General features: G+C 35.3%; 1 protein-coding gene and 2 long non-coding RNA genes across 3 annotated transcripts; 2 read left to right on the top strand and 1 right to left on the bottom strand.

The window, feature by feature from the left end:
* The first annotated feature begins 915 nt into the window (after window positions 1-915).
* LOC145630822 (uncharacterized) lies at window positions 916-1,987 on the top strand. Its single transcript, XR_014112261.1, has 2 exons — window positions 916-1,246; window positions 1,524-1,987. It is a non-coding gene; the product is annotated as an uncharacterized LOC145630822 (long non-coding RNA).
* A 3,473-nt stretch (window positions 1,988-5,460) lies between these two features.
* Window positions 5,461-7,420, bottom strand: LOC145632973 (uncharacterized). The gene is made up of 5 exons (XM_081685291.1): window positions 7,148-7,420; window positions 6,907-7,050; window positions 6,633-6,688; window positions 5,793-6,519; window positions 5,461-5,703 (listed from the first exon to the last, which is right to left on the bottom strand). The coding sequence occupies exons 1-5, from the start codon at window positions 7,418-7,420 to the stop codon at window positions 5,461-5,463; spliced, it is 1,443 nt and encodes a 480-aa protein (XP_081541417.1).
* A 3,067-nt stretch (window positions 7,421-10,487) lies between these two features.
* LOC145630821 (uncharacterized) lies at window positions 10,488-12,888 on the top strand. Its single transcript, XR_014112260.1, has 3 exons — window positions 10,488-10,673; window positions 11,871-11,966; window positions 12,790-12,888. It is a non-coding gene; the product is annotated as an uncharacterized LOC145630821 (long non-coding RNA).
* The last annotated feature ends 1,466 nt before the right edge of the window (window positions 12,889-14,354 follow it).

Below are 14,354 nucleotides of genomic sequence, written 5' to 3'. Positions count from 1 at the left end.
TGAACCTGATAATAATCCTCCTCAAAGGGTGGGGGAATAGGCTTGATATAACCCACTTTGTTATAATTTCCTTTAAAAAGACCCACTGAAATTGCACCCTCTGAGCTTACCTTATCACCTAATTAGATAATTTTCTTTTGAAACTTTCTCCATTCACTTTAAGTTGTAACATTTTAACTTTCACACTTGCCAATTATAATTGAAATCATTCGAATTTCTAATTATAGATATGTAAAAATCTAAAAATTAGATATTTAAAATATATATAAATCGAGATGAATTTAATTAAACCTATTTGACTATTTTTGCCCAACAAAAAAAAAAATCAATACAAATATTAGTCCATTATAAAAATGTCAATAGTGTGCGTAAATTTTCAAATGTTGTAACTAAAAGTGATGGAGGAGGTATATTATAACTCACAACAATGTTTTTTTTTTATTTTTTTTTTTTTTTTGACAAATGTTTTTTTTTTTTTTTTGGACAAATGCAACTCACAACAATGTTGCGGCAACAAAAAACTTACAATTTTGTGCAAAATGAAATGACAACATTTATCTTCTCAAGGGTATGATTGTCAACGATTTATTTTTAGACTGCGTTCAAAAGCCTCCCCAATAAGTTTTGGATGTCAGGACAAGCTATTAAAACTTCACCAGACAAACTTATTATGTCACGCACAATGCACACATAGGCTCCCGTAGTCAAGATAAATTTGACAAAACGAAGCTTCATAAGTACTCCATAAACACTTTGTGAGATATTAATGTCCTTAACGTATCCCTACCCTATAAAAGCGAGGGAGCACAAATTAGAATTGCTCAAAGGTTGGAATGCTTATGAACAGTGCCAAGGCGAAATTACCCCTAAATTTTAGCCTAGAAATTCCTTATCTACAGTGGCCGGACTATTTTACCCTCTAATTAATTTACATGTGCACATGGGTGGTCTCTCTCCTCTTTACTTTTCAGTCTCTCTCCTCATTTTCCTTATTCCCTGATTTACTCTCAACCTCTCAATTTTCTTGTTTGATTCCATTGAAGCATACTCCCCGTTCTCTCTCTTCCTACTCTCTTTCTCTTTCCTCTTCTATTTTCCTACCACTTTCAGCCTTCCATTGAAGCTTACTCCGATTTTTCCATTGAAGCGACGATTGTTTCGAATTATCAGAAGGAGGAGGGTGATGGGTCTTCTCGGATTGTTGGTGGGTGTGGCCGGAATTGTCTCAAAGAGTGTTGCATACAAGGTATCCGATGAAATTCCTCTTTGAATTCTTGTTATTAATTTATATATGGTCTTTTTTTTTTGTGAAAATGTTTGATTGTAATTATTATGAATGCATGTTGTGCTATTGGTATTTGATGGATTGTATATAATCGGGTTTTTGTCCTAAAATTTTTGGGAATTTATGAATGCATGTTGTGTTATTGGTATTTGATGGATTGATCTTCTGAGCACTTTGGTCCAAATTCCTTCACTTTCCCCTCTCACTCTCTCTCTTATTTCATGTTCTCTCTCTACAGATTTCTTAGAGCTCGGAATTGGCGCCGTCGAAGAAAACGTTGTGCTGAAAGTGGGTTCGCCGGAGAAACGGCGAGAGGACGGAGGAGAGAGATTGGTGTGCGGCTGAATCAGGGAGTCTGAGCTTGACTTCGACCTCCATTGTTAAGGGGAAAAGAGGCCGATTCGTTGGGGTTTGGAGGAAGATCGATCGAAGTGTTGCAGAAGAGTAGTGGTGGTGGTGGTGGTTGTTGTGGTGGTGGTTGTTGCGGCGGCGGAGGAGGTGGTGTCGGAGGTGGAAGAAGGTGTGGTGAATCGGTCTATGTTTACTTATAGTTTTGATTTGATAGTTTGGAAGGAAATTCATTTTGGGTTTCTTTTTACATTGATATAATACTTGAAGTTACACTGTTTTCAATGTCATGTTTATGATGATATTGCTATGCACTTTGGCTATAAAACTCAATAAGCAACACGCATTTATGTGTATGATTTTACCATCCATTAAGAACATGGATTCACACACCAATAAAAAACCCAAAACCCAAAACTTACCGCATTAAAGAACAGTACTAAAAAATTTCAGATCATATGATTGGTAATTGATGATTGATGAATTCATACTCATATTATATTATCATAATAGCCATAATCAATAAGGGCACAAATCAATAAATCACTTAAGAAAAATAGGGTAATTAGGTAAATTAGCTTAAGAAAGAAAATTAAGACAATTATCTTAGGATGGCAAAAAAAAAAAAAAAAAAAAAAAAAAAAAAAAAAGAGAGAGAGAGAGAGAGAGAAAGGAAAAAGGAGAGTGATAGAGAAACAGCTTAGGCCCCGTTCTTTAGAGCTGCTCTGCTCTGTTGAAATCTGTTCTGCTCTGCTTCAATCTGCTCTGCTTTGCTCAAAATTAACAATTAATATTTAATAATAATAAAAAATAATTCGTATTTAATAATAATAATAATTAATATTTAATAATAATAATAAATATTTAATAATTATAATATTTATAATAATAATTAATATTTAATAGTAATTATAATAATGATAATAATAGTAATAATAATACTTATAACTAATAATAGTAGTAGTAATAATAAAATCTGCTCTGCTCTGCTTCAATCTGCTATGCTCTGCTGAGTAGTAGTAGTAGTAGTAGTAGTAGTAGTAGTAGTAGTAGTAGTAGTAACAATAACAATAATAATAAAATCTGCTCTGCTCTGCTCTGCTTCAATCTGCTATGCTCTGCTGAAATCTAATCTGCTCTGCTCTGCTCTACCAGAAGCTCAAAAGAACAGGGCCTTAGTCTTTTATACCAAGATGTTCAGGTACTATATATTGTGTCATGAAAATTAGTTTCTTAATAGAATACACTTCATTTATTTCCCTTACCAAAACCATTATTATCAATTTTTTAAAACAATAACCATCCTCAATAATCCTCTAGACATATGTAACAAGCACCCGAACAAGAATTTCTTTTCGGACTCATTATATATTTGAAAAATAAAAAAGAAAAACCCCTACATTGCCACACCTTTAAACAATAATCACACCTTAAAATTCAAACTAGCAATGTGCCGTGCAAAAAACACCCTAGTTTATAATAAAAATAGAAAGGGACCTTAAATTTTAGGGTAATAGCTGAATAACTAGTACAACATTCGTGGGATGCACGACTTATGGATCAAAATATAGTTTATCTCAAAATTCTTACAAGTATTGGAATTATCAATACGAGTAAAAGTTTGTATAGTATGGTGTACATGTTACTCCAGTATATATAATCATGCCACCCTTCTAAATTTGTTTTTATAAATCCTGTTTAGATAGGATGAATATGAGACAATTGTTCAACATATATATGCCTAAATTAATCATACAATATTTACAAGAATCATATCATATAACTAATATATAAAGCTAAACTTTTAGCCAGACGATGAGATAACGACACTTGACATTCCAACTTTTCGCCAAGTGTCGCGCCACGTAGGGTAGAGTTATAAAAAATTTAATTTAGAATTGTATTTTCAATCAAATTTGGATATAATTTTAGGATAAAATTATTAATTTAGAGTTTTATTTTATTAGTATTGGAATTGTACATGTTAATTTATTAATTTGGATAGAATTAGCTCAAAATGCACCACATCCATTATTTATAATATATTCTAATCAATTAAAACAATATACTTTATTATTTCAGGTTACGGGTCAAGAAATGTTTTTCACCAATATTATTATTAGTCATTACATGCCTACTATATAATTTAAATCATCACAAAAACACATCAATTCCTAACTAATTTTGTATCAATGATATGTTTTAAAATTTGACATATAGTTAAAAATTTATCTTAAAATTCAATAAACAACCCGGGCATCGCACGGGCACAAAACTAGTAAATAATATAACACAAAGTATTGGGTGAGTTAAGCCTCAGTATTGATAAGGATTGAAATATAGGTCGCTAACTATCTCATACTAATTAAATAATTTTTAGGAAATTTTGTTTTTTACCACCTTGCAAAAGCACTAAAATCTGTACTACCACCTCCCAAAAAAAAAGTATTACTTTACCACCTTATAAAAAAAAATAAATATAGGTTTTACCACCTCCACCTGACTCCGGTGACGGAAAGTTGCTGTGGGTCCCATTCTAACGGCTACTTTTTTAAATTTGGCCCTTTCTTCCTCGATTTTCCGATATAAATAACCCGTTTTACCAATTTGTTGAAAAAAATCCACTGATTTTGGCTTTTTTTTTCGATTTGCTTCCAAAAAGCTTAATTTCACTGTGCCCTAGCATTCCCAGCATCGATTTGTTCCATATTTGTGCTCATTTAACAAAGTTCACTGAGACATAAATTGGAAGGAGGTACGTTGTTCAATTAAATCTCGAATAAGATGAATTCGTTGCAAATTTTTGCAATTGTTGTCTGAATTATGTCGCAAATGTGATGTTTGATTTTAATTGTGGATATGACTTAAGAATTGAGCCCCAATTTCGTATTTTCAAAATTAGGGTTCATGTTAGTTTCAATTGAATTGGGGTTTTTTAAATTTGAATTGATTATTGTAATTAGGGTATGGAAATAGTAATTTTGTTCAATTAGGAGTAATGTTGATGATGGTGCTTGCCAATTGTTGCAGGAAATGTCTTCCATAAGTTATTCACCATCAAAAGAAAAAAAAATGTCAATGCGGATTACCCATGGCAAGGCTTACTTCATGGACTAGGGAGAATCCGGGACGCAAGTTCAGGTCCTGCAAGTTCTATGACCCTGTGACAGAGACAAGGGGTTGTAAAGACTTTGAGTGGGTGGATCAGCCAGATGGAACACCATGGCAAACAGAGGTGATTAACAACTTAATACTTGACAAGAAATTGATGAAGGGTGAGATTAATGACTTGAAGAGGGAAGTAGATGATGTTAGTGGGCAGAGGAGATGCTTATTGAATGAGATTAATTCCTTGAAGATCAAGTGTAAGGCACTGAATTCTGACAGGAAGAAGATGAGCATGGAGACTCATGGAAATGAAGGATCATCAAAGAATTTGGCTATGTTTATGGGTGTTGTTGTGTTTTGTTTCCTAGGTTTGGTTATGGCCTTGTATTTTGCTAGATCTTAGGATTAGTGTGAACATTTGGAAATTTAGGCAAGGTTTTATGGCTTTTGTTAGGGTTGCCATTTGAATATTTGCATTTGCTTAATCAAATGAAATGAAATGTATTGAAAAGTTTGCTCTAACTTGTAGTGCTTAATTTAGTCATTCCCATTCATTTTAGTAGCAAAAGGCATATTCACATAAGCATACAAAATGTTGAGAAAGTTTTGTAGCAAAAGAGCACTACATAAGTTCACCTTAAAATACTAAGTTGTCCAACTACACACATGAAATTACTTAAAAAACTAAGATGTTCATGAAGTACAAATTCTCTAAACTATTACAAGCTGTTCAAATTATTTGTCCTGCTCCTGGTAACTGGCAGCTTGGGCCTTGCTTCTGTTGCTTGGGCTGGCTGAGATGAAGACTCATATGGTTGGGGTTGACTTGAGCTCTTTTTTCTGCCTCTGGTGGTGTGTTGAATCAGAGATTGATAGGGTGCTGATGATGCTGGGGCAATTGCTGTAGACTGGGATGATGTTGCTGCAGTACTAGTCTGTGGTTTTGGCATTGTTAATGCAGCCTGCATTTCAAAAAGAACAGAAGTCATCAACTGCTGATTGTTACTCAACCTAACACACATACAATGAATGCAAAATTGTATGTATATACCTGTTTTACAGCTTTAGCCTCACTTTTCTTCCTTTGCACTTTCATCCAAGCTGTCTGCAGCTGTGGCCTTCCCCCTTTGGGAATTGGTGCAGCATGTTGTGGTTTCTCTGGTGCAGGACCTTGCTTACAGGTTTTGGCATAATGTCCAAACCCACCACAGTTGCTACATTGCTTTTTGATCTTTTGTTTTTTCCCCTGAGAAGTAGCAGCAGAAGACCCTTCACCTTGTTCAAGCTTCCTTTTGTTTGCTTTTCGTCTGCCTGGCTGAACCTTTATCACAGGTGGCAAAGGCTCTCTAAGCTGGACCCTTTCCCAATGCTTTGAACCAGGCATTGCAGCTATGGGAGAATCATATGCATCTAGGTAAGTGACCCTATAATAGTGAACATGCACATACAACTCTGGGTCCTCCCTCTTGTCCAAAATGCAAGCATAAGCATGGGTACAGGGTATCCCTGTCAACTCCCACCTATAGCAAGTGCATGTCCTATTTGACAAGTCAACAACGCACTGGTCATCTTTGTACTGAACCTCAAAGGTCTCTCCCCTAGAAGCCACCACAGTACATGCCCTAGCATACTTCTCAATGCTATCAAACAGCTTGTTCACATATGGTGTTAATAAACCCTCCCAGTTAGAGGCAACCTCCCACTTATCATTACTTCTCTTCATCATGTACCTTCTTAACCATTCCATTTGGGTAAGAATGGGCTTATCCCTAGCTTCCCTAATCACAGCATTAAATGTCTCACACATGTTGTTTAACAACATGTTAGACTTGCATGTAGTTGAGAAAGCATGCCTAGACCAGTGATGGGGGGGGGGATGTTTGCAAGGTACTCATAAGCTTCATCATTCATGAAGTGAATTGACTCCATAGCCACCTCAAATTCAAACTGACACACACACACAAAGACACACAACATAGATTCAATACTCCAAATTGTACAACAATGCCAAAGTTATGATATACATCAATGCCAAAATCAATACTCCAAATTGTACACACACACACAAACACACATATGCAAACACAAATATCCTAGACTGTACAAATAATAAACAGTAAAAACACACACATGCAAATACATGAAATTAAAGTGAAGGCACATACCACTGTGCTTGCCCTAGCGGCTGCCCAAAAAAGCTCCTTGAAAGTGGCCCCATGAAATTGCAATTTGAAATTTGCCCAAATGTGTCTCACACAGAACCTCAGCTCTGCCTTTGGGAAAACTTCAGCAAATGCTTCAATCAAACCCTAGAATATTACAAAAGACACAAAAGTTAAACCATATAAATGCAAACAAAAAAAACAAAAAAAAAAAAAAATCAAAAACCAGAAAGAAGATACTTACTTTCTGCCTATCAGACATGAAAGTCAAGCCATGTCCTTTATCAAAGCAGCCTAGTGACTCCATCAGACTTTGAAGAAACCACACCCAGGTCTCCTTATTCTCAATTTCACATGTTGCCCAGGCTATTGGAAATATGTTGTTATTTCCATCTTTACCTACAGCCACCAATATTTGCCCAGGATATGCTCCTTTAAGGTGGCAACCATCCACCCCAATGATGGGTCTGCAACCAGAGACAAACCCAAAACTCAGTGGAGCAAGGCAAATGTACATTCTCATGAAGATTGGCCTCTATATCTGATCCATTGTATCCACAACCACATTGCAACTGCTGCCTGGGTTGTACTTTAGGAAAGCTTTCCCATAGTCCCATACCCTAGCATATTGCTCAGCTGCACTCCCATAAATTACCAATTTGGCTCTGCTCCTTGCCAACCAGGCCTTGTAATACCCAACCTTTATCCCCAAATCATTCAATGCCCTCTCTTGAATCTGCCTTATCTTCCACCCTGGGTTACTCCTAAACTCCTCTAAGTACCAATCTGCCAGATATTCAGCTGTCAACTTCTTGTTCATCTTTGTCCTAACACACCTGTGCTTCAACACTAAAGACTTTATCTGCCAAGCATCTGGTTTCACTAACCTAGAAGCATAGAACTTAAATCTACACTTCCTCCCTTTCACACAAGTACACTGAACCAACCTACAACTTTTCTTGTTGTACTGACAGCTACACCTTCTTCTACAGTAAGCTGTTATCCTTTTGCTGTCATTATGCAATAGGTAGTACTCATACCTATTCTCAATTGCATGTTGCCTCAAAGCTTTCCTCACCACTTGAACATTGCTGAACTTTAAACCCACTTCAAATTGGATAGGCTTGGAGAAATCTGTTTCAGCATTAAACTAAGTACAACCACCATTGTCATCATCAGACTCACCATCTAAGCTCCTAAGTTCCTCAGAATCATCATCAGCTTCTTCTTCAACCCTCACTTCAACTGATTTCAGATGTCTGTCAATGTCAACCCTAGGATCCTTAGGCTCCTCTTCTTCTTCACCTACACCTTTCAAGCTGCCCTGCACCCCAGTTCTAAGCAAATCTAGGTTTTGCCTCAACCACTCTTCATCATCTTCATCATCATAAATATCCTCTTCTCCCTCCTCCCAGTCCAGTCCTAGATCACTGTGCTCAGAATCAGAAGACTCAGTTCCTCCCTCCCTATCACTATACTCATCTTCAAACACCAACTTCTTCCCTACACCTTGCTTGTTCTTGCCTGCACCTTGCTTCCTAGGTTCTTCACCCCTAGATCTAGCACCAACAGCTCCCTCAAGAACCTTTCCCTTACCCTTTTCAGCTGCAGTAAACTTCCCAGAAGCTCCCTCACCTAACTTTCCCTTTCCCTTATCTTTTGTTGTCTATCTATCTATAGCTGTATGCACCCTTTCACCCCTATCCTCAGCCTCTTTGTCATGAATCTCAATCCCTTTTAACCTTGGGCTTCTCCTTACTTCTAAGATAGTATCCTTTGGGCCTGTCTTAAGTATTCTAGGCCCACCAAATTTCTTTTTAAGTCTTCTCCTCTCTTTTGAAGTCAACTCATTACCATCTATAAGATTAAATTGTGTTTTATCAATTGCTTGAATTTGCTCATGGCTAGTCACATACATCTCTATTTCCCCATCTTTATTCATTGTCTCAAGGAACCCCTTTACCTCATCATCACTATTCAACTCCCTTTTACCAGTTACCCAAGACTTCCCTTTCTGTTTATACCAACAACTAAATCCCTTAGGCACCCTAACAGTAGCATACACAAAACCATGTATAGCTGACTCCCTCAAGTAGTGTACATCTATGCTAGAAACATGAACATTTTTCCTCACATAAACCCAACCACCATCCCAATTTAACACCCTTCTATTTTTACCAACTAATGAGGGTATAAATGCACCCCCTAATGTCATTTTAAGGTTCACTTTATCCATCCTAGCTGTAACAGGTCCAACAACAACAAAACAAACACAACAATGCACAATCTCAGTATTTAATTGAACAATTAATCAATCAATCCAATTTACAACTACTCACAAATTACAACATGCAAGACCAATTAGCCTACATTGTGCACTTAATTAACAATTAACATATATATTAGGGTTTAATCAAGTCAAAGATTATAATTAATTAACAATAACACAGTTTAATCAAGTCAAAGATTCGCATAATTAGGGTTTATAATTGTTTAATTCACATATTCCCAAAAACAGCAAATTTTACCCCAAATTACTCCCAATTACCCACACAAAGTACAGTAAGGAGCTAAAAAATACTTGTTTTGTCAGAATTCGAGATTCTTTGTCAGCAAAGACTCAAGCTTTTGGACCTTTCGCGTTGAAGATGAAAGATACCTCGCTGAGTGGCTTCGAAATTGTGGTCCCAACTACTCTTGCTGAGTGAAGAACTGTGCGACTTAGGGTTTACTTTTTGAGAAAGATCAGAAAATGAGAGGAGAGAGAGTGAAAGGTTGAATTTCAGAAAAAAAATTGATGAGAAATTGATGGAGAGAGGTGAGAATTGATGAGAATTCAGAGGGGAAGGTGAGAAAAGGAAGAGAGAGAGGGAAATCGTATTTTTCGTCTTAAATGTGGAGGGAAATGTTAAATGGTGGGACCCACAACAACTTTCCGTCACCGGAGTCAGGTGGAGGTGGTAAAACCTATATTTATTTTTTTTATAAGGTGGTAAAGTAATACTTTTTTTTTGGGAGGTGGTAATACAGATTTTAGTGCTTTTGCAAGGTGGTAAAAAATAAAATTTCCTAATTTTTATGATTCCTAAACTAATCCCTAAACGAGTATAGGGGCAAGTTTCGGAGTTGAACCACAAAGACTAAGGGCACAAATTTGAGTTAATTAAACAACTAGGTCGGACGTGAAATTGAAAGAGATGATTAAACAACACAAGACGAATAAAACCAAACGATTAAAGCATTATAGATAGGGAATTGAGGCGAATTGATGAGTTCTAATAACCAAATGCATATAAATTATCAAGAGCTCAATTAGGAGAAATTAACACAGTTTATCACTTTTGCATAATCAAACATGCTAATTAACTCAACTAAATTAATTCACTCCCACACAATTAATTTTTTAACACAATTAATTTTTTAAGAATATTTAACCATAAAACATAGGAAAAAAAATAGCTGTTATTTTGAAGATAAAACACGGTGCTAGAAATTCATACATGTCATTTCCGACGGCTATTTTAATAGTATTCCGTATCACTACGTATGTTATTTTAGTGACTAGATTTTGTGTTGGGGCCGAGGGCGGGGATGCAGTGAATCATCAAAATGTTGAGCGGGAAGCGCGCAGTTCACTAATTTGAACGCGCACTCAAATACAGTACTACAGTAGTTAGGAGAGCAAGCAACCAAGCAGCAGCAGAACAATGGAGAGTGAAAGTTCAAACAACGACTTACAGAGCTTGATTGAAGCCATTAAAGCATCGGAAGTAAGCTTTCTTCATAATCTCTCCGTTTCAACTTCCCTAATTTCCTTTTCTTTCTTTTTTCAATTTCTGTATAATTTTTGTTCTCATTTCGCCATATTTTTATCATCCAGATGATTTCTATATTGCTCATTTTTTCAATTACTTGCTACAATTTTCTAAGTATAGCAATGTTAATCTGTTGTTCAGCGTGTTTTTGATTGAAATTTTTAACCTATTTTCTGTATCAATTGTTCTATGACTTGAATTTAATTGATTATGAAATTTAGGGTTCTAAAGGCTAAATTAATTTTTGAGTTTTTTTTTTTTTTTTTTTTTTCTGTGAAATTTGAAAAGTAGAGATCAAATGTGTTTTCTGTTGAAATAATTTGTGTTAAATTGTGATTTTGATTCAGCATTGAGACCTTTTGGTGTTTTCCTTTATCGTAATAATTTGGCGCCAAAATAGCTGTTGACAGAATGCTCTAAATGTTGATATTTTATAGTCTTTGATTTTATATTTCGTTTAATGTAAGCGTGTTAAGTATGCGGAGTACTCGATTTCACATTCATATTAAGCTAAATTTAGAATAATTGTAAGCTATTCTTTGATAATTGCCATTGAAAATGAAGATGATTTTCTAAATGTTCGATTTAAACTATTAAATAATAGGTCAATATGTAGAGAATAACTTCCTCAGTGTGAAATCTTGGGAAATTGGGTTAAGGCTCTGAAGCTGTAAAAATTCCAGAACAAATGTAAAATTGTTGGCAAAATTCTGGTGGAAATTGTGTAGAAACTAGTGTTATGGAATCCTGAATATATGCACTCCGTATATTTCAGTGAGGTAGCTCTTCTTTTGATTGGTTTCTAGTGAAGAGCGAGAAGCATTAACTTAGTAACCTAAACGCATAGTTAATCATCTGATAATGGACTTGCATATGAGTATATTATGATATGATTATATGAAAGTATCTTTCTCTTGAATACTTGAAGAACTGTAAAGTATTCTGTCTTTACTGTCATTATTATTGCTCTTAGTTTATTCCATGCTGGTCACAACAACCTTTTCCTGCTTTCGATTTAAGTGTCCCATATTCAAGCTAGTGACTCAATATTCCAGATTTTTAGTGATCATTTTTTGCTTATTCCAGTAATTTTTGGTTGTTATATGCTTATATCTTTAAATTACTTACTGTGAAAGCTTTATGATATCACAGCTTGTTGAGACTCGTATTCAGCTGATCCTGAAGCTTGGGGTTGCAGTACCACCTGATAAAAATCCAGACGTGGATGCTCTTCTAGAATTTCTCATTGTATCCTATGCTAGTATAATAGTTATATACTAATATGTGACTATGCAACTGAATTTAATTTATTATAAAGAAGCCACATAATTACATAAACTTATAATTTTGTGTCTGTTGTCCCCAAAGCTTTAATTTGAGGATTATATCACTGAGCAATAAGTTTTCGTGAGATGGCTTTTAATCCTAGTTATTTTTTGCAATCTATATTACCATTTGTATATCTAGGGTGAACAAAAGTTCTTGGAATTTCTAGAATCCTTACTGTACAGTTTACAGTTATAGAGTATATTTAATTGACGAAAATAGTAAGAGATTATTAGTTCCAAGCTTCACTCGAAGCTTGCCTGATGATCTTATGTTCAAGATGTCACATTGTCACTACACAATGCCTTACACAGTTAATTTTGTGATTGATATGTATATTTGATTTATAGCTTTTGGAATTGCATCACCCTCCTGTTGACTTGATGTCAAGCACATTATAGCTTCTAATATCTTGTATATACACTGATATGATCCTTCTGATATTATGCTCTACTTAAAGTCATGATTACGTTTCCAAACGAGTGACGACTGGAAGACTAAGCATAAAGCCATTGAATATTTACCATAGAGAGAAATCGTATATAAAGCTTGTATTACCCATGAATTTTCCATTTGTGAATGAGTCCTAAATATATTAAAGCAACTCAGTGTATGGTGTTTCTAGCAGAATTTGAAGCATTGAAGTGATCTTGAGCTTTTGAGGGAACCTATGTTTTTTGGTTTCTGACATTTCTATTTCTGCACTGTTGCACTGCTTATAGTGGCCTCCTTGACAAGTAGTTAGACATTATGGGAAGACTTTACATGTCTGGATGTGTCACAGTGCTTATTGAACAAAGCAATATTAGATGTGGCTGCCAAATACTTAGAAGGAGACTGCTTCAGGGGCCAGGGAAAGTTTCTAACCCTGGGGGCCAAGGTATTCATGCTAATATTTTATATGGTCTATGAAGGTGAGTTGTTTTATGCTCACTCTCATTTGGATTATAAATAGGCCAGTGAGTGGTGTGCAAAGCATCTGAAGATGACACTTATGTCGACTGATGATTCTCAGGAAGAGGAGCATTACAATGTATATTTTCAGGTATACCACATTTTATCTGTGATTTGACCTTTTTTGTCTTTCCTTGATGTACTCCTTTGGAATAGTCTTATAAATGCAGGTTTCAGTTTATTTCTGAATTTTTTGGATTGCTCCAAGCTAAATAGTGCCTTTCCCCCCCTTGGACTTGTAGCCTTGTGATAGATTGGCAAAAATGTGAGTGGAGAAAGATTGCAATGTTGTATTTAGTAAATAAGTATCTTAATAATTAATTCAATGAAGAAAGAGAGAATGTTAGCGATGTGAATTTCACCCTGTCTTGCCTCTTTGCTTTTTAATAATTATAACTCACAATCATACCATAACTTATCCTAAGCAAGAAAAAATTTATTGGCAGTTGCTGTTGGAATGTATAAACTTTTCCGTGGTCTGCTTTTTGTTGGTGATAAAAAACCCAACATTGGGAAATGAGCTGCTGATGGATGCCTTTGACAAGTTCATCTTGGAGCACCTGAATTTGATTAAAGAATTGATATCTGAATTCAAGGTTTGTTAGCTCATATTTTCTTTCATATTATATATTTTCTTTCATATTATATATACGCACCAAAAATATTATAATTCATTTGCAAGATAGTGATCAAATTTTCCTCAGCTGTTACACATAAAAATGGCTTTTGAATTTCCAATTTTCAGTTTTATATGCTATCTGACTATTGGTTTTGTATGAGGGTTGCAATATGTGATGTTATTTATAATTGCATCTTCATAATGAAAATTTGGTGGTTGCTTGTGACACTCATAAACTTCATGCAGAAAATTCGTTCACTAACATCAGAATTACTAAAGGGAGTTGAGTTGGCTCTAGATTCTATGATGAAACTCTGCAAAGTGTATTCACAAACAGTAAATTGGGATCTGTGGAGCCAGGTAGCTGTTCAAGATAGCAGTAGTTTGGATTGGGAAAGAGCAGTAGATTTTAATCATGTTGTTAAAATCATCAAATTTATGATAGAGAAACTTTCTGAACTAGGGACCCTAGCTGCAGATAGTGGAGGGAGTTTGGTTACTATTCTGAACATGTCATGGAAAGGTGTTGTTTCTTTGCTTCAGCTTGGAGAAGGAAAATTAGCAGAGAAGATTAATGTAGGAGATATCATATTGACTCTCTTCTCTCTGGCCACTGACTCATTAAAATGTGCAGCTGAAACTTGGTATTCCTCACTTGATCAAACAATATCAGTTATCGAAGCAAAAAGAGCATTTCTTCCAATTAAATTTTATCTGATCAATGCAGTTAGGATATC

The sequence above is a fragment of the Chenopodium album genome, chromosome 5 (genome assembly GCF_948465745.1).
Source record: "Chenopodium album chromosome 5, dcCheAlbu1.1, whole genome shotgun sequence".
Taxonomy (NCBI): domain Eukaryota; kingdom Viridiplantae; phylum Streptophyta; class Magnoliopsida; order Caryophyllales; family Amaranthaceae; genus Chenopodium; species Chenopodium album.
This window is presented reverse-complemented; position numbering and strand designations above follow the sequence as displayed.